General features: G+C 58.6%; 1 protein-coding gene across 1 annotated transcript; it reads left to right on the forward strand.

Annotated features, from left to right (window-relative positions):
• Positions 1-838: 838 nt before the first annotated feature.
• PPT2 (palmitoyl-protein thioesterase 2) lies at positions 839-11,640 on the forward strand (the record flags this gene model as incomplete). Its single annotated transcript, XM_079551196.1, has 3 exons — positions 839-923; positions 3,255-3,309; positions 11,497-11,640. Coding segments are annotated over 3 exons (284 nt in total), but the record flags the coding sequence as incomplete, so codon positions are not given.
• Between the last annotated feature and the right edge of the window lie 8,836 nt (positions 11,641-20,476).

The raw sequence follows: 20,476 nt of genomic DNA on the forward strand, positions 1-20,476 counted from the left end.
ATTCTGTAGGGTCCTATAGGGTTCCATAGCATCTGCATGGTCCTATAGGGTCAGTGGGGTTTTGTAGGGCTCTGTAGGGCCCCACAGGGTTCCATAGGGTCTGCAGGGTTCCTATAGAACTCTGTAGGGCGCCTATAGGGTCCCCTAAGGTGTGCAGGGTCTCACAGTGCCCTGTAGGATTCTGTAGGGCCCTATAGGGTCCCATAAGGCCTGCAGGGTTCCATAGGGTTAGTGGGGTTTTGTAGGGCTCTGTAGGGCCCCACAGGGTTCCATAGGGTCTGCAGGGTCCTATAGGGCTGTTTAGGACCCTATAGGGTCCCCTAAGGTCTGCAGGGTCTCACAGGGCCTTGTAGGATTCTGTAGAGCGCTATAGGGTTCCATAGCATCTGCATGGTCCCATAGGGTCAGTGGGGTTTTGCAGGACTCTATAGGGCCCCACAGGGTTCCATAGGGTCTGCAGGGTTCCTATAGGATTCTGTAGGGCCCTATAGGGTCCCCTAAGGTGTGCAGGGTCTCACAGGGCCCTGTAGGATTCTGTAGGGCGCTATAGGGTTCCATAGCATCTGCATGGTCCTATAGGGTCAGTGGGGTTTTGTAGGGCTCTGTAGGGCCCCACAGGGTTCCATAGGGTCTGCAGGGTTCCTATAGAACTCTGTAGGGCCCCATAGGGTCCCCTAAGGTCTGCAGGGTCTCACAGTGCCCTGTAGGATTCCGTAGGGCCCTATAGGGTCCCATAAGGTCTGCAGGGTCCCACGGGGCTCTTTAGGGCCCTATGGGGTCGGCTGTAGGGCCCCGTAGGCTCTCTGCGCCCTATAGGATCCCTGGTTCCACCCCACAGCCTGGAAGCAGAACCTGCTGCGCATCCGCAACCTCATCCTCATTGGGGGCCCCGACGACGGCGTCATCACCCCATGGCAGTCCAGGTGGGACCCCAAAAACCCCAAAGCGTTCCTAAAAGCTCGAAGGAAGCCTTGAGGTGACCCCAATGGGGCTCACGGGGCCCCAAAATGGCCCTAAAACGGCCCTAAAATGCCCTAAAATGGCTCAAAAGATGTCCCATGGCGGCCCAAATGGCCCCAAAATGGCACTGAAATGGCCCTAAAATGGCACTAAAAGGGATGAGATGGCCTCAAAGTGGCAGAAAATGGCCCTAAAATGCCCTAAAATGGCCCTAAAATGGCACTAAAGGGGATGAGATGGCCTCAAAGTGGCAGAAAATGGCCCTAAAATGCCCTAAAATGGCCCTAAAATGGCACTAAAGGGGATGAGATGGCCTCAAAGTGGCAGAAAATGGCCCTAAAAAGGCCCCAAAATGCCCTAAAATGGCCCCAAAATGGCACTAAAGGGGATGAAATGGCCACAAAGTGGCAGAAAATGGCCCTAAAATGGCCCTAAAATGCCCTAAAATGGCCCCAAAATGGCAGTAAAGGGGATGAAATGGCCTCAAAGTGGCAGAAAATGGCCCTAAAATGGTAGTAAAATGCCCTAAAATGGCCCTAAAATGAGACTAAATGGGATGAAATGGCCTCAAAGTGGCAGAAAATGGCCCTAAAATGGCCCCAAAATGCCCTAAAATGGCCCTAAAATGGCACTAAAGGGGATGAAATGGCCTCAAAGTTGCCTTAAAATGGCCCTAAAACGGCCTAAAATGGCCTTAAAATGGCCCCAAAATGGCACAAGATGACCCTAAATGGCCCCAAATTGCCCCGAAATGGCACTAAATGGGATGAAATGGCCCCAAAATGGCACCGAATGTCCCTAAAATGGCCCCAAATGGCCCCCAAATGGCCCCAAATGGCACCAAAATGACCCCAAAATGGCCCCAGAAATCCCAAATAAAGACATCAAATGGCCCCAAATGACCAAAAATGGCCCCAAATGACCCAAAATGGCCCCAAAATGGCCCCAGAAATCCCAAATAAAGACATCAAATGGCCCCGAATGACCCCAAAATGGCCCTAAATGACCCCAAAATGGCCCCAAATGACCCCAAAGTGGCCCCAAATGACCCCAAAATGGCCCCAGAAATCCCAAATAAAGACATCAAATGGCCCCGAATGACCCCAAAATGGCCCTAAATGACCCCAAAATGGCCCCAGAAATCCCAAATAAAGACATCAAATGGCCCCGAATGACCCCAAAATGGCCCTAAATGACCCCAAAATGGCCCCAGAAATCCCAAATAAAGACATCAAATGGCCCCAAATGACCCCAAAATGGCCCCAAATGACCCCAAAATGGCCCCAGAAATCCCAAATAAAGACATCAAATGGCCCCAAATGACCCCAAAATGGCCCTAAATGACCCCAAAATGGCCCCGAATGACCCCAAAATGGCCCCAGAAATCCCAAATAAAGACATCAAATGGCCCCGAATGACCCCAAAATGGCCCTAAATGACCCCAAAATGGCCCCAAAATGGCCCCAAATGACCCCAAAATGGCCCCAGAAATCCCAAAGAAAGACATCAAATGGCCCCGAATGACCCCAAAATGGCCCTAAATGACCCCAAAATGGCCCCAGAAATCCCAAATAAAGACATCAAATGGCCCCGAATGACCCCAAAATGGCCCCAAATGGCCCCAAATGACCCCAAAATGGCCCCAAATGACCCCAAAATGGCCCCAGAAATCCCAAAGAAAGACATCAAATGGCCCCAAATGACCCCAAAATGGCCCCAAAATGGCCCCAAATGACCCCAAAATGGCCCTAGAAATCCCAAATAAAGACATCAAATGGCCCAGAATGACCCCAAAATGGCTCTAAATGACCCCAAAATGGCCCCAAATGACCCCAAAATGGCCCCAGAAATCCCAAATAAAGACATCAAATGGCCCCGAATGACCCCAAAATGGCCCTAAATGACCCCAAAATGGCCCCAAAATGGCCCCAAATGACCCCAAAATGGCCCCAGAAATCCCAAATAAAGACATCAAATGGCCCCGAATGACCCCAAAATGGCCCTAAATGACCCCAAAATGGCCCCAAAATGGCCCCAAATGACCCCAAAATGGCCCCAGAAATCCCAAATAAAGACATCAAATGGCCCCGAATGACCCCAAAATGGCCCTAAATGACCCCAAAATGGCCCCAAAATGGCCCCAAATGACCCCAAAATGGCCCCAGAAATCCCAAATAAAGACATCAAATGGCCCCGAATGCCCCCAAAATGGCCCTAAATGACCCCAAAATTGACCGAATGTGGGCCCGGCGTGGGGGCCCCAAATGACCCTAAAACGTGTCCTCACCCCACAGCCTTTTTGGGTTCTACGACGCCAACGAGACGGTGCAGGACATGCGCTCACAGGCAGTGAGTGACCCCAAAACCTCGTCCCATAAACACCGCGACCCCCGCGTCCGCCCCATGGGGCTCTGGGGTCTCCTTTGGGGTTTGGGGTCTCCATCGGGGTATTGGGGTCTCCATTGGGGTCTCCATTGGGGTATTGGGGTCTCCATCGGGGTGTCACTGGGGGTTTTGGGGTCTCCATCGGGGTTTTGGGGTCTCCATCGGGGTGTCATTGGGGGTTTTGGGGTCTCCATTGGGGTCTCCATTGGGGTATTGGGGTCTCCATTGGGGTGTCACTGGGGTTTGGGGTCTCCATTGGGGTCGGGGTCTCCATTGGGGTCTCCATTGGGGTATTGGGGTCCCTCATTGGGGTCAGGGTCTCCATTGGGGTCTCCACTGGGGTTTAGGGTCTCCATCGGGGTTTTGGGGTCTCCATTGGGGTATTGGGGTCTCCATTGGGGTGTCATTGGGGGTTTTGGGGTCTCCATTGGGGTCTCCGCTGGGGTATTGGGGTCTCCATTGGGGTGTCACTGGGGGTTTTGGGGTCTCCATTGGGGTCGGGGTCTCCATTGGGGTCTCCACTGGGGTTTGGGGTCTCCATTGGGGTCGGGGTCTCCATTGGGGTCTCCATTGGGGTATTGGGGTCCCTCATTGGGGTCAGGGTCTCCATTGGGGTCTCCACTGGGGTTTAGGGTCTCCATCGGGGTTTTGGGGTCTCCATTGGGGTATTGGGGTCTCCATTGGGGTGTCATTGGGGGTTTTGGGGTCTCCATTGGGGTCTCCATTGGGGTCTCCGCTGGGGCATTGAGGTCTCCATTGGGGTTTGGGGTCTCCATGTGTGTTGGGGTCTCCATTGGGGTTGGGGTCTCCATCGGGGTTTTGGGGTCTCCATCGGGGTCTCCATTGGGGGTTTTGGGGTCTCCATTGGAGTTTTGGGGTCTCCATTGGGGTGTCACTGGGGGTTTTGGGGCCTCCATTGGGGTTTGGGGTCTCCATCGGGGTGTCCATTGGGGGTTTTGGGGTCTGCATTGGGGTCTCCATTGGGGTTTGGGGTCTCCATTGGGGTCGGGGTCTCCATTGGGGTCTCCATTGGGATTTGGGGTCTCCATTGGGGTCGGGGTCTCCATTGGGGTTTCCATTGGGGTATTGGGGTCCCTCATTGGGGTCGGGGTCTCCATTGGGGTCTCCACTGGGGTTTAGGGTCTCCATCGGGGTTTTGGGGTCTCCATTGGGGTTTGGGGTCTCCATCGGGGTTTTGGGGTCTCCATTGGGGTCTCCATTGGGGGTTTTGGGGTCTCCATTGGAGTTTTGGGGTCTCCATTGGGGTGTCATTGGGGGTTTTGGGGTCTCCTTTGGGGTATTGGGGTTTCCATCAGGGTGTCACTGGGGGTTTTGGGGTCTCCATTGGGGTATTGGGGTCTCCATTGGGGTGTAATTGGGGGTTTTGGGGTCTCCATTGGGGTCTCCATTGGGGTATTGGGGTCTCCATTGGGGTCTCCATTGGGGTATTGGGGTCCCTCATTGGGGTCAGGGTCTCCATTGGGGTCTCCACTGGGGTTTGGGGTCTCCATTGGGGTCGGGGTCTCCATTGGGGTCTCCACTGGGCTTTGGGGTCTCCATTGGGGTCGGGGTCTCCATTGGGGTTTCCATTGGGGTATTGGGGTCCCTCATTGGGGTCGGGGTCTCCATTGGGGTTGGGGTCTCCATCGGGGTTTTGGGGTCTCCATTGGGGTGTCACTGGGGGTTTTGGGGTCTCCATTGGGGTATTGGGGTCTCCATCGGGGTGTCACTGGGGGTTTTGGGGTCTCCATTGGGGTCTCCATTGGGGTATTGGGGTCTCCATTGGGGTGTCATTGTTTTGGGGTCTCCTTTGGGGTCTCCATTGGGGTATTGGGGTCTCCATTGGTTGGGGTTTGGGGTCTCCATTGGGGTATTGGGGTCTCCATCGGGGTGTCATTGGGGGCTTTGGGGTCTCCATTGGGGTTTGGGGTCTCCTTCGGGGTGTCACTGGGGGTTTTGGGGTCTCCATTGGGGTTGGGGTCTCCACTGGGGTCTCCATTGGGATATTGGGGACCCCCACTGGGGTTGGGGTCTCCATTGGGGTTTGGGGTCTCCATGGGGGTTGGGGTCTCCATTGGGGTCGGGGTCTCCATTGGGGTCGGGGTCTCCATTGGGGTTTCCATTAGGGTATTGGGGTCCCTCATTGGGGTCGGGGTCTCCACTGGGGTTTGGGGTCTCCATCGGGGTTTTGGGGTCTCCATCGGGGTGTCATTGGGGGTTTTGGGGTCTCCATTGGGGTTTGGGGTCTCCATCGGGGTGTCACTGGGGGTTTTGGGGTCTCCATTGGGGTTTGGGGGTCTCCATCGGGGTCTCCATTGGGATTTGGGGTCTCCATTGGGTTTTGGGGTCTCCATTGGGGTCGGGGTCTCCATTGGGATCTCCACTGGGGTTTGGGGTCTCCATTGGGGTCGGGGTCTCCATTGGGGTTTCCATTGGGGTATTGGGGTCTCCATTGGGGTCGGGGTCTCCATTGGGGTTTCCAGTGGGGTTTTGGGGTCCCTCATTGGGGTCGGGGTCTCCATTGGGATTGGGGTCTCCATCGGGGTTTTGGGGTCTCCATCGGGGTGTCACTGGGGGTTTTGGGGTCTCCATTGGGGTTTGGGGTCTCCATTGGGGTATTGGGGTCTCCATTGGTTGGGGTTTGGGGTCTCCATTGGGGTATTGGGGTCTCCATCGGGGTGTCATTGGGGGCTTTGGGGTCTCCATTGGGGTTTGGGGTCTCCTTCGGGGTGTCACTGGGGGTTTTGGGGTCTCCATTGGGGTTGGGGTCTCCACTGGGGTCTCCATTGGGATATTGGGGACCCCCACTGGGGTTGGGGTCTCCATTGGGGTTTGGGGTCTCCATGGGGGTTGGGGTCTCCATTGGGGTCGGGGTCTCCATTGGGGTCGGGGTCTCCATTGGGGTTTCCATTAGGGTATTGGGGTCCCTCATTGGGGTCGGGGTCTCCACTGGGGTTTGGGGTCTCCATCGGGGTTTTGGGGTCTCCATCGGGGTGTCATTGGGGGTTTTGGGGTCTCCATTGGGGTTTGGGGTCTCCATCGGGGTGTCACTGGGGGTTTTGGGGTCTCCATTGGGGTATTGGGGTCTCCATTGGGGTCTCCATTGGGGTATTGGGGTCCCTCATTGGGGTCAGGGTCTCCATTGGGGTCTCCACTGGGGTTTGGGGTCTCCATTGGGGTCGGGGTCTCCATTGGGGTCTCCACTGGGCTTTGGGGTCTCCATTGGGGTCGGGGTCTCCATTGGGGTTTCCATTGGGGTATTGGGGTCCCTCATTGGGGTCGGGGTCTCCATTGGGGTTGGGGTCTCCATCGGGGTTTTGGGGTCTCCATTGGGGTGTCACTGGGGGTTTTGGGGTCTCCATTGGGGTATTGGGGTCTCCATCGGGGTGTCACTGGGGGTTTTGGGGTCTCCATTGGGGTCTCCATTGGGGTATTGGGGTCTCCATTGGGGTGTCATTGGGGGTTTTGGGGTCTCCTTTGGGGTCTCCATTGGGGTATTGGGGTCTCCATTGGTTGGGGTTTGGGGTCTCCATTGGGGTATTGGGGTCTCCATCGGGGTGTCATTGGGGGCTTTGGGGTCTCCATTGGGGTTTGGGGTCTCCTTCGGGGTGTCACTGGGGGTTTTGGGGTCTCCATTGGGGTTGGGGTCTCCACTGGGGTCTCCATTGGGATATTGGGGACCCCCACTGGGGTTGGGGTCTCCATTGGGGTTTGGGGTCTCCATGGGGGTTGGGGTCTCCATTGGGGTCGGGGTCTCCATTGGGGTCGGGGTCTCCATTGGGGTTTCCATTAGGGTATTGGGGTCCCTCATTGGGGTCGGGGTCTCCACTGGGGTTTGGGGTCTCCATCGGGGTTTTGGGGTCTCCATCGGGGTGTCATTGGGGGTTTTGGGGTCTCCATTGGGGTTTGGGGTCTCCATCGGGGTGTCACTGGGGGTTTTGGGGTCTCCATTGGGGTTTGGGGGTCTCCATCGGGGTCTCCATTGGGATTTGGGGTCTCCATTGGGTTTTGGGGTCTCCATTGGGGTCGGGGTCTCCATTGGGATCTCCACTGGGGTTTGGGGTCTCCATTGGGGTCGGGGTCTCCATTGGGGTTTCCATTGGGGTATTGGGGTCTCCATTGGGGTCGGGGTCTCCATTGGGGTTTCCAGTGGGGTTTTGGGGTCCCTCATTGGGGTCGGGGTCTCCATTGGGATTGGGGTCTCCATCGGGGTTTTGGGGTCTCCATCGGGGTGTCACTGGGGGTTTTGGGGTCTCCATTGGGGTTTGGGGTCTCCATTGGGGTATTGGGGTCTCCATTGGTTGGGGTTTGGGGTCTCCATTGGGGTATTGGGGTCTCCATCGGGGTGTCATTGGGGGCTTTGGGGTCTCCATTGGGGTTTGGGGTCTCCTTCGGGGTGTCATTGGGGGTTTTGGGGTCTCCATTGGGGTTGGGGTCTCCACTGGGGTCTCCATTGGGATATTGGGGACCCCCACTGGGGTTGGGGTCTCCATTGGGGTATTGGGGTCTCCATTGGGGTCGGGGTCTCCATTAGGGTCTCCACTGGGGTTTGGGGTCTCCATTGGGGTATTGGGGTCTCCATCGGGGTGTCACTGGGGGTTTGGGGTCTCCATTGGGGTTTTGGGGTCTCCATCGGGGTGTCATTGGGGGTTTTGGGGTCTCCATTGGGGTTTTGGGGTCTCCATCGGGGTCTCCATTGGGGGTTTTGGGGTCTCCTTTGGGGTTTTGGGGTTTCCATCGGGGTGTCATTGGGGGTTTTGGGGTCTCCATTGGGGTCGGGGTCTCCATTGGGGTCTCCACTGGGGTTTGGGGTCTCCATTGGGGTCGGGGTCTCCATTGGGGTCGGAGTCTCCATTGGGGTTTCCATTGGGGTATTGGGGTCCCTCATTGGGGTCGGGGTCTCCACTGGGGTTTGGGGTCTCCATCGGGGTTTTGGGGTCTCCATCAGGGTGTCATTGGGGGTTTTGGGGTCTCCATTGGGGTTTGGGGTCTCCATCGGGGTCTCCATTGGGATTTGGGGTCTCCATTGGGTTTTGGGGTCTCCATTGGGGTCGGGGTCTCCATTGGGATCTCCACTGGGGTTTGGGGTCTCCATTGGGGTCGGGGTCTCCATTGGGGTTTCCATTGGGGTATTGGGGTCTCCATTGGGGTCGGGGTCTCCATTGGGGTTTCCATTGGGGTTTTGGGGTCCCTCATTGGGGTCGGGGTCTCCATTGGGATTGGGGTCTCCATCGAGGTTTTGGGGTCTCCATCGTGGTGTCATTGGGGGTTTTGGGGTCTCCATTGGGGTTTGGGGGTCTCCATCGGGGTCTCCATTGGGATTTGGGGTCTCCATTGGGTTTTGGGGTCTCCATTGGGGTCGGGGTCTCCATTGGGATCTCCACTGGGGTTTGGGGTCTCCATTGGGGTCGGGGTCTCCATTGGGGTTTCCATTGGGGTATTGGGGTCCCTCATTGGGGTCGGGTCTCCACTGGGGTTTGGGGTCTCCATTGGGGTATTGGGGTCTCCATCGGGGTGTCACTGGGGGTTTTGGGGTCTCCATTGGGGTTTTGGGGTCTCCATCGGGGTCTCCATTGGGGGTTTTGGGGTCTCCTTTGGGGTTTTGGGGTTTCCATCGGGGTGTCATTGGGGGTTTTGGGGCCTCCATTGGGGTTTGGGGTCTCCATCGGGGTGTCATTGGGGGTTTTGGGGTCTCCATTGGGGTCTCCATTGGGGTCTCCGCTGGGGCATTGGGGTCTCCACTGGGGTCTCCATTGGGGTGTTGTGGTCCCTCATTGGGGTCGGGGTCTCCATTAGGGTCTCCACTGGGGTTTGGGGTCTCCATTGGGGTCGGGGTCTCCATTGGGGTTTCCATTGGGGTATTGGGGTCTCCATCGGGGTGTCATTGGGGGTTTTGGGGTCTCCATTGGGGTTTGGGGTCTCCATCGGGGTGTCCATTGGGGGTTTTGGGGTCTCCATTGGGGTTTGGGGTCTCCATTGGGGTGTCATTGGGGGTTTTGGGGTCTCCATTGGGGTCTCCGCTGGGGCATTGGGGTCTCCATTGGAGTTTGGGGTCTCCATGTGTGTTGGGGTCTCCACTGGGGTCTCCATTGGGGTGTTGTGGTCCTTCATTGGGGTCGGGGTCTCCATTGGGGTCTCCATTGGGGTTTGGGGTCTCCATTGGGGTCGGGGTCTCCATTGGGGTCTCCACTGGGGTTTGGGGTCTCCATTGGGGTCGGGGTCTCCATTGGGGTTTCCATTGGGGTATTGGGGTCCCTCATTGGGGTCGGGGTCTCCATTGGGGTTTGGGGTCTCCATCGGGGTGTCATTGGGGGTTTTGGGGCCTCCATTGGGGCTTGGGGTCTCCATTGGGGTATTGGGGTCTCCATTGGGGTGTCACTGGGGGTTTTGGGGTCTCCATTGGGGTTTGGGGTCTCCATTGGGGTATTGGGGTCTCCATTGGTTGGGGTTTGGGGTCTCCATTGGGGTATTGGGGTCTCCATTGGTTGGGGTTTGGGGTCTCCATTGGGGTTTGGGGTCTCCATTGGGGTATTGGGGTCTCCATCGGGGTGTCATTGGGGGCTTTGGGGTCTCCATTGGGGTTTGGGGTCTCCTTCGGGGTGTCACTGGGGGTTTTGGGGTCTCCATTGGGGTCGGGGTCTCCATTAGGGTCTCCATTGGGGTGTTGGGGTCTCCATTGGGATATTGGGGACCCCCACTGGGGTTGGGGTCTCCATTGGGGTCGGGGTCTCCATTGGTATATTGGGGTCTCCACTGGGGCACTGGGGTCTCCATTGGGGTTTGGGGTCTCCATGGGGGTTGGGGTCTCCATTGGGGTTTCCATTGGGGTATTGGGGTCCCTCATTGGAGTTGGGGTCTCCATTGGGGTTTTGGGATCCCCCTATTGGGGTTGAGGTTGAGCCCACTATGGGGTCTCTTTGGGGTTTCCCTGGAATCTCCCTATGGGGTCCCTATGGGGTCCCTATGGAGTCTCCTGTGGGGTCCCTATGGGGTGTCCGTATGGGGTGTCCGTATGGGGTGTCCCTATGGGGTATCCCTCTGGGGTCCCTATGGGGTCTCCCTATGGGGTCTCCTATGGGGTCCCTATGGGGTCTCCTGTGGGGTCCCTATGGGGTCCCTATGGGGTCTCCTATGGGGTCTCCTATGGGGTGTCCCTATGGGGTATCCCTATGGGGTATCCCTATGGGGTCCCTATGGGGTCTCCCTATGGGGTCTCCCTATGGGGTCTCCTGTGGGGTCCCTATGGGGTGTCCGTATGGGGTGTCCCTATGGGGTATCCCTATGGGGTCCCTATGGGGTCTCCCTATGGGGTCTCCTATGGGGTCCCTATGGGGTCCCTATGGGGTATCCCTATGGGGTCCCTATGGGGTCTCCTATGGGGTCCCTATGGGGTCCCTATGGGGTATCCCTATGGGGTCCCTATGGGGTCTCCTGTGGTGTCCCTATGGGGTCCCTATGAGGTCTCCTATGGGGTGTCCCTATGGGGTGTCCCTATGGGGTGTCCTTATGGGGTATCCCTATGGGGTCTCCCTATGGGGTCTCCTGTGGGGTCCCTATGGGGTCCCTATGGGGTCCCTATGGGGTGTCCCTATGGGGTCCCTATGGGGTCCCTATGGGGTCTCCTATGGGGTCTCTATGGGGTCTCCTATGGGGTCCCTATGGGGTGTCCCTATGGGGTCTCCCTATGGGGTCTCTATGGGGTCTCCCTATGGGATCTCATTGGAACCTCCCTATGGGATCCTTGTGGGGTGTTTCTATGGGGAGTCCCTATGGGGTCTCTATGGGGTCCCTATGGGGTCTCCTGTGGGGTCCCTATAGGGTATCCCTATGGGGTGTCCCTATGGGGTCTCCTGTGGGGTCTCCTATGGGGTCCCTATGGGGTCTCCTATGGGGTCCCTATGGGGTGTCCCTATGGTGTCCCTATGGGGTATCCCTCTGGGGTCCCTATGGGGTCTCTATGGGGTGTCCCTATGGGGTCCCTATGGGGTCCCTATGGGGTCTCCCTATGGGGTCCCTATGGGGTCTCCCTATGGGGTCTTCTATGGGGTCCCTATGGGGTCTCCCTATGGGGTCTCCTATGGGGTCCCTATGGGGTCTCCCTATGGGGTCTCCTATGGGGCTGTGATGGCGGTGTCCTTGCTGGGCTCCCAGGTTTACCTTGCAGACACGTTTGGGCTGAAGACGTTGGACGGCCGTGGGGCGCTGGGGGGCTGCGTGGTGCCCGGCGTGGGGCACACGGGGTGGCACAACCACCGCGGGGTCTACGAGCGCTGCATCCGCCCCTGGCTCACGTAGCGCCGTGGGGCGGGGGGTCGGGGGGTCGTAAAGGGGGCTGGGGTGAGGTGATGGGGCTCTGCTGTTGGTTATGGGGCTGTATAGGGTGTGGGGTGAGGTTATGGGGCTGTGCTGGTGGTTATGGGGCTGTATAGGGCTGTGGGGTGAGGTTATGGGGCTGTGCTGGTGGTTATGGGGCTGTATAGGGTGTGGGGTGAGGTTATGGGGCTGTGCTGGTGGTTATAGGGCTGTATAGGGCTGTGGGGTGAGGTGATGGGGCTGTATGGGGCTGTGGGGTGAGGTTATGGGGCTGTATAGGGCTGTGGGGTGAGGTTATGGGGCTGTGCTGGTGGTTATGGGGCTGTATAGGGCTGTGGGGTGAGGTGATGGGGCTGTATGGGGCTGTGGGGTGAGGTTATGGGGCTGTGCTGTTGGTTATGGGGCTCTATGGGGCTGTGGGGTGAGGTGATGGGGCTCTGCTGTTGGTTATGGGGCTGTATAGGGTGTGGGGTGAGGTTATGGGGCTGTGCTGGTGGTTATGGGGCTGTATAGGGCTGTGGGGTGAGGTTATGGGGCTCTGCAGGAGGCTATGGGGCTCTGGTGGTGGTTATGGGGCTGTATAGGGCTGTGGGGTGAGGTGATGGGGCTGTATGGGGCTGTGGGGTGAGGTTATGGGGCTGTGCTGGTGGTTATAGGGCTGTATAGGGCTGTGGGGTGAGGTGATGGGGCTGTATGGGGCTGTGGGGTGAGGTTATGGGGCTGTATAGGGCTGTGGGGTGAGGTTATGGGGCTGTGCTGGTGGTTATGGGGCTGTATAGGGCTGTGGGGTGAGGTGATGGGGCTGTATGGGGCTGTGGGGTGAGGTTATGGGGCTGTGCTGTTGGTTATGGGGCTCTATGGGGCTGTGGGGTGAGGTGATGGGGCTCTGCTGTTGGTTATGGGGCTGTATAGGGTGTGGGGTGAGGTTATGGGGCTGTGCTGTTGGTTATGGGGCTCTATGGGGCTGTGGGGTGAGGTTATGGGGCTCTGCAGGAGGCTATGGGGCTCTGGTGGTGGTTATGGGGCTGTATAGGGTGTGGGGTGAGGTTATGGGGCTGTATGGGGCTGTGGGGTGAGGTTATGGGGCTCTGGTGGTGGTTATGGGGCTGTATAGGGTGTGGGGTGAGGTTATGGGGTTGTGCTGGTGGTTATGGAGCTGTATAGGGCTGTGGGGTGAGGTGATGGGGCTGTATGGGGCTGTGGGGTGAGGTTATGGGGCTGTGCTGGTGGTTATGGGGCTGTATGGGGCTGTGGGGTGAGGTGATGGGGCTGTATAGGGAGTGGGGTGAGGTTATGGGGCTCTGCTGTTGGTTATGGGGCTGTATGGGGCTGTGGGGTGAGGTTATGGGGCTGTATAGGGCTGTGCTGGTGGTTATGGGGCTGTACAGGGTGTGGGGTGATGTGATGGGGCTCTGTGGGGTGTGGGGTGAGGTTATGGGGCTGTATAGGGCTGTGGGGTGAGGTGATGGGGCTGTGCTGGTGGTTATGGAGCTGTATAGGGCTGTGGGGTGAGGTGATGGGGCTGTATGGGGCTGTGGGGTGAGGTTATGGGGCTCTGCAGGGGGTTATGGGGCTGTACAGGGTGTGGGGTGAGGTTATGGGGCTGTATGGGGCTGTGGGGTGAGGTTATGGGGCTGTGCTGTTGGTTATGGGGCTGTATGGGGCTGTGGGGTGAGGTTATGGGGCTGTGCTGTTGGTTATGGGGCTGTATGGGGCTGTGGGGTGAGGTTATGGGGCTCTGGTGGTGGTTATGGGGCTGTATAGGGTGTGGGGTGAGGTTATGGGGCTGTGCTGTTGGTTATGGGGCTGTATGGGGCTGTGGGGTGAGGTTATGGGGCTGTGCTGTTGGTTATGGGGCTGTATGGGGCTGTGGGGTGAGGTTATGGGGCTCTGGTGGTGGTTATGGGGCTGTATAGGGTGTGGGGTGAGGTTATGGGGCTGTGCTGTTGGTTATGGGGCTGTATGGGGCTGTGGGGTGAGGTTATGGGGCTGTGCTGTTGGTTATGGGGCTGTATGGGGCTGTGGGGTGAGGTTATGGGGCTGTGCTGGTGGTTATGGGGCTGTATGGGGCTGTGGGGTGAGGTTATGGGGCTGTGCTGGTGGTTATGGGGCTCCATGAGGTTTGGGGTGGAGTTGTGGGGCTCTATAGGGCAGCTGTGGGAATCCAGAGGGGTTCGGGTGGGACCCATAGGATCCCGTCACAGCGCTGTGGGGCTCCGCGGGGCTTTGGGGTGAGGCTGTGGGTCCCTATAGGGAGTTGTGGGGCTGCGCTGGGTCCTATAGGGTGGGGTGGGTGAGAAGCCATTGGGGTGAGGTTGGGGGGCCCTGGGGGGCTGAAGGGGGGCCTTGTGGGGCGCTATGGGGCCTGTGGGGGATCTGTGGGGCCCTATGGGGCATATATGGGGCAATATGGGGGATCTGTGGGGGATCTGTGGGGCACTATGGGGGATCTGAGGCACTATGGGGTGTATATGGGGCACTATGGGGCCCTATGGGGGATCCGTGGGGCACTATGGGGTGTATGTGGGGCACTATGGGGGATCTGTGGGGCACTATGGGGTGTATGTGGGGCACTATGGGGGATCTGTGGGGCAATATAGGGTATATGTGGGGCATTATGGGGCCCTATGGAGGATCTGTGGGGCACTATGGGGTGTATGTGGGGCCCTATGGGGCATATATGGGGCCCTATGGGGGATCTGTGGGGCACTATGGGGTGTATGTGGGGCACTATGGGGCTCTATGGGGAATCTGTGGGGCCCTATAGGGGATCTGTGGGGCACTATGGGGGATCTGTGGGGCCGTATGGGGCATATATGGGGCAATATGGGGGATCTGTGGGGCAATATGGGGAATATATGGGGATCTGTGGGGCACTGTGGGGTGTATATGGGGCACTATGGGGCCCTATGGGGGATCTGTGGGGCACTATGGGGTGTATATGGGGCACTATGGGGCCCTATGGGGGATCCGTGGGGCACTATGGGGCTCTATGGGACCTTATGGGGGATCTGTGGGGCAATATGGGGGATCTGTGGGGCCGTATGGGGCATATATGGGGCAATATGGGGGATCTGTGGGGCAATATGGGGAATATATGGGGATCTGTGGGGCACTGTGGGGTGTATATGGGGCACTATGGAGCCCTATGGGGGATCTGTGGGGCACTATGGGGCGTATGTGGGGCACTATGGGGGATCTGTGGGGCACTATGGGGTGTATGTGGGGCACTATGGGGGATCTGTGGGGCACTATGGGGTGTATATGGGGCACTATGGGGCCCTATGGAGGATCTGTGGGGCACTATGGGGTGTATGTGGGGCCCTATGGGGCATATATGGGGCCCTATGGGGGATCTGTGGGGCACTATGGGGTGTATATGGGGCACTATGGGGCCCTATGGGGGATCCGTGGGGCACTATGGGGCATATATGGGGCCCTATGGGGGATCTGTGGGGCACTATGGGGCATATATGGGGCCTTATGGGGGATCTGTGGGGCACTATGTGGAATATATGGGGATCTGTGGGGCACTGTGGGGGATGTGTGGGGCACTATGGGGGTATCCATGGAACACTATGGGGCCCTATGGGGGGCTATGGGGCCCAGTAGGGGCGGTATTTATTTATGGGGCTGGGAGGTGGGGGGCAAGAAAGTGGGGGGGGCTCTGGGTCAGTATTACCCCGGGGGGGGGGGGGGGCGCTATGGGGCGCTGTGGGGCGCTATGGGGCGCTATGGGGCGCTGTGGGGCGCTATGGGGCACAGTTTCCTCCCCCCCCCCCCCCCCCCTTGCAGACTCAGGGATTTTGGGGCGGCTTTGGGGGGACGCCCCCCTCCCCCCCCAACTTAGGGGGCAATAAAGCACTTCCCCCCCTCCCTCTGCCCCATATATTGGGGTCATCCCATAATGTGGGGGTCAGCCTTTGGGGGGGGGGGGGGGGTCATCACATAAAATGGAGGTTATGGGGTTGCTATGGGGCAGCCATGGGGCAGCTATGGGATATCTATGGGGCAGCCATGGGATATCTATGGGGCAGCCAAGGGATATCTATGGGGCTGCTATGGGATATCTATGGGGCAGCCAAGGGATATCTATGGGGCAGCTATGGGATATCTATGGGGCTGCTATGGGATATCTATGGGGCAGCCATGGGATATCTATGGGGCAGCCAAGGGATATCTATGGGGCTGCTATGGGATATCTATGGGGCAGCCATGGGATATCTATGGGGCTGCTATGGGATATCTATGGGGCTGCTATGGGATATCTATGGGGCAGCCAAGGGATATCTATGGGGCAGCTATGGGATATCTATGGGGCTGCTATGGGATATCTATGGGGCAGCCATGGGATATCTATGGGGCTGCTATGGGATATCTATGGGGCTGCTATGGGATATCTATGGGGCTGCTATGGGATATCTATGGGGCAGCCATGGGATATCTATGGGGCAGCCATGGGATATCTATGGGGCTGCTATGGGGCAGCTGCAGGATATCTATGGGGCAGCCACTGGGCAGCTGTGGGGCTGCCTACAGTGTGGTTATGGGGCAGCCATGGGGCAGCTATGGGGCACCTGTAGGACACCCAAGAAGTGCTCCTTTCCGGTGGCCACGCCCACATCATTGGCCACGCCCCTACAGCCCACACCCACCAATGAGCGCCAGCTCTGGTAGCCACACCCCCAAACGCGACCAACGCGCGCTCCTTTAGCCACGCCCACCGACTTGGCCACGCCCCCACGCGCCGCCGCGCGTCCCCGTTGGCTGCTCCCGCTACGCAGACACGCCCCCTTTCGGTCACAACAACCAATGAATGCCTCCCTCTCGTGGCCACGCCCACTCCTATTGGATCTTCCTTTGGCCACGCCCCTTCACGGAGCCACGCCTCCTTCGATCACATCCACCAATGAGCGTTCGTCCACCCCGTAGCCACGCCCACATGCGTTTGCCACGCCCACCCGACAGACCAACATCTCCCATTGGTCACAGCCTTTCACGGAGCCCACCAATGAGTGCACGCCCCAGCCGTAGCCACGCCCCACGGCCACGCCCACTTCACGAACTGCCCTCATTGGCTGCTCCATGGAGCCACGCCCCCATTCTGCCACACCCACCAATAGGCGTTCCCCTCCATGCAGCCACGCCTCTGATTGGCCACTCCCTTTCATGAAATCCCGCCCCCTTCTGTTCGCGCCCGCCAATGAGCGCTCCCCTTTCTGTAGCCACGCCCATGGGCTTTTGGCCACACCCACTTGGCAGACCACCTCTCATTGGCCACAGCCTTCCATGAAGCACCGCCCCCTTCACATCACATCCACCAATCAGAATTCCTCCACCGCCATGTAGCCACGCCCACTGCTGTGACCACGCCCGCTTTACGGACTGCCCCCATTGGCCACAGCCCTTCGCTTAGCCACGCCCCTCCCACCGTTGGCCACGCCTACTTCTCAGACTGTACCCCCATTGGCCACGTCCTTCCTGAAGCCCCGCCCCGTTTACATCACACGCACCAATCAGCACTCCCCTCCGTGTAGCCACGCCCGCTCGGTTGGCCACGCCCACATCACTGGCCGTCCCATGCTGGCCACGCCCCTCCTCGAAAAGCCACGCCCCTTTGTTCACACCCACCAATCAGCTCTCCCCTTCATGAAGCCCCGCCCCCTTTCAGTCACACCCACCCATCAGCATTCCTTCCATGGAGCCACGCCCCTTCATGAACTCCCGCCCCCTTTATCTCCCAACCACCAATCAGCACTCCCCTCCGTGTAACCACGCCCATTTGGCCACGCCCACTCCTCGGCCTGCCACGCTTCTCCATGAAGCCCCGCCCCCTTTCAGTCACACCCACCAATCAGCGCTCGCCTTCATGAAGCCCCGCCCGCTTTCAGCCACCCACCAATCAGCGCTCCCCTTCATGAAGTCCCGCCCCCTTTCGGTCACACCCACCGATCAGCGCTTCCCATCATGAAGCCCCGCCCCCTTTCGGTCACACCCACCAATCAGCACAGCACTTCATGAAGCCCCGCCCCCTTCAGCTCACACCAACCAATGAGCGCCCCCCCCCGTCTTGTAGCCACGCCCCCTTCGTGGCCGCATTTCCGGCTCTTTATTGGCACAGTTCAATAACGGGACTGGGGGGGGGGGGGGGGGGAGGGTAATGGGGGTGACAATGGGGGGAAATGGGGGGCACTTATGGGGTGCTGCTGGGGTTATGGGGCGCTATGGGGCAGAATAGGCGATATGGGGGCATATGGGGTGATATAGGGGGGATATGGGGTGATATAGGGGGGATATGGGGTGGTATGCGGGGGGATATGGGGGGATTTGGGGCACTTATGGGGTGCTGCTGGGGTTATGGGGCGCTATGGGGGGCAATGGGGGGATATGGGGCAGAAGAGGCGATATAGGGGCCTATGGGGGGGATATGGGGGATATGGGGGGATTTGGGGCACTTATGGGGTGCTGTTGGGGTTATGGGGGGAAATGGGGGGATATGGGGCAGAATGGGTGGATATGGGGGGGATATGGGGTGATATAAAGGGATATGGGGGGGGATATGGGGGGATATGGGGCACTTATGGGGTGATGTGGGGTCATGGGGCACTATGGGGGATGTGGGGGGGTATGGAAGGTTATGGGGCACTATGGGGGGGGATATGGGGTTATGGGGCAGGATGGGGGGCATGGGGTTATGGGGATGATATGGGGTTATGGAGCAGAATGGGGATGATATGGGGTTATGGGGCATGATACGGGGTTATGGGGCACAATGGGGGGGCTATGGGGTTATGGGGCAGAATGGGGATGATATGGGGTTATGGGGCTATGGGGTTATGGGGCACGATATGGGGTTATGGGGCACAATGGGGGATGATATGGGGTTATGGGGCAGAATGGGGATGATATGGAGTTATGGGGCACAATGGGGGGAGGCTATGGGGTTATGGGGCAGAATGGGGATGATATGGAGTTATGGGGCATGATATGGGGTTATGGGGCAGAATGGGGATGGTATGGGGTTATGGGGCATGATACGGAGTTATGGGGCACAATGGGGGATGATACGGGGTTATGGGGCACAATGGGGGGGCTACGGGGTTATGGGGCACAATATGGGTTTATGGGGCAGAATGGGGGGGTTATGGGGCAGAATGGGGATGATATGGGGTTATGGGGCAGAATGGGGGATGATACAAGGTTATGGGGCAGAATGGGGATGATTTGGGGTTATGGGACACAATGGGGATGATATGGGGTTATGGGGCAGAATGGGGGATGATACAAGGTTATGGGGCAGAATGGGGATGATATGGGGTTATGGGGCAGAATGGGGGATGATACAAGGTTATGGGGCAGAATGGGGATGATATGGGGTTATGGGGCAGAATGGGGATGATATGGGGTTATGGGGCAGAATGGGGATGATATGGGGCTATGGGGTTATGGGGCACAACGTGTCGCTCCGGGGTTTGTGGGGCTCTATTTGGGGAATGGGGGCTCAGGGCGGAGGCAGGGCCAGGAGGGGGGGCAGCACTTCTTGGGGCTCCCCCCGCCCGCGCCCCACATCCAAGGGGGCGGCGTCGGCCGAATGCTTGCACTTCTCGGAGCCGCACTGACACGGGAAGTACTTGGACTTGATGTCCCAGAAGCGGTCGCCGTAATCGAAGCTGTGGGGCGGACCCATAAGATGTGGGGTGGGGAGGGGGGGGAGCCATGAAATGTGGGGCGGGGCCATGGAATGGGGAATGGACCCGGGAGGTGTGGGGTGGAGCCATAAGGTGTGGGGCGGAACCATAAGGTGTGGGGTGGGGCCATAAGGTGTGGGGTGGAGCCATATGATGTGGGGTGGAGCCATAAGGTGTGGGGTGGGGCCATAAGGTGTGGGGCGGAGCCATAAGGTGTGGGGCGGAGCCATAAGGTGTGGGGCGGGGCCATTAGGTGTGGGGTGGAGCCATATGATGTGGGGCGGGGCCATAAGTTGTGGGGCGGAGCCATAAGGTGTGGGGTGGAGCCATAAGGTGTGGGGTGGGGCCATAAGGTGTGGGGCGGAGCCATAAGGTGTGGGGTGGAGCCATATGATGTGGGGTGGAGCCATAAGGTGTGGGGTGGGGCCATAAGGTGTGGGGCGGAGCCATAAGGTGTGGGGCGGAGCCATAAGGTGTGGGGCGGGGCCATTAGGTGTGGGGTGGAGCCATATGATGTGGGGCGGGGCCATAAGTTGTGGGGCGGAGCCATAAGGTGTGGGGTGGACTCAGAAGGTGTGGGGTGGAGCCATAAGGTGTGGGGTGGAGCCATAAGGTGTGGGGCAGGGCCATAAGGTGTGGGGCGGAGCCATAAGGTGTGGGGTGGAGCCATAAGGTGTGGGGTGGAGCCATAAGGTGTGGGGTGGAGCCATAAGGTGTGGGGTGAAGCCATAAGGTGTGGGGCGGAGCCATAAGGTGTGGGGTGGAGCCATAAGGTGTGGGGCAGGGCCATAAGGTGTGGGGTGGAGCCATAAGGTGTGGGGTGGAGCCATAAGGTGTGGGGCAGGGCCATAAGGTGTGGGGTGGAGCCATAAGGTGTGGGGTGGAGCCATATGATGTGGGGTGGAGCCATAAGGTGTGGGGCGGGGCCATAAGGTATGGGGCAGACTCAGGTGTGGGGCAGACCCATATCCCTGCCAAATCCCCCCATATCCCCCCATAACAGCCCCATATCCGCCCCAATTTCCCCCATACCTGCTCTCCTCACCCCATATCCCCCCAAATCCCCCCCATATTCCCCCAACCCCCCCCATATCCCCCCGTACCCCCCAATATCCCCCCATATCCCCCCC

The sequence above is a fragment of the Tetrao urogallus genome, assembly GCF_951394365.1.
Source record: "Tetrao urogallus genome assembly, contig: scaffold_196, whole genome shotgun sequence".
NCBI lineage: Eukaryota > Metazoa > Chordata > Aves > Galliformes > Phasianidae > Tetrao > Tetrao urogallus.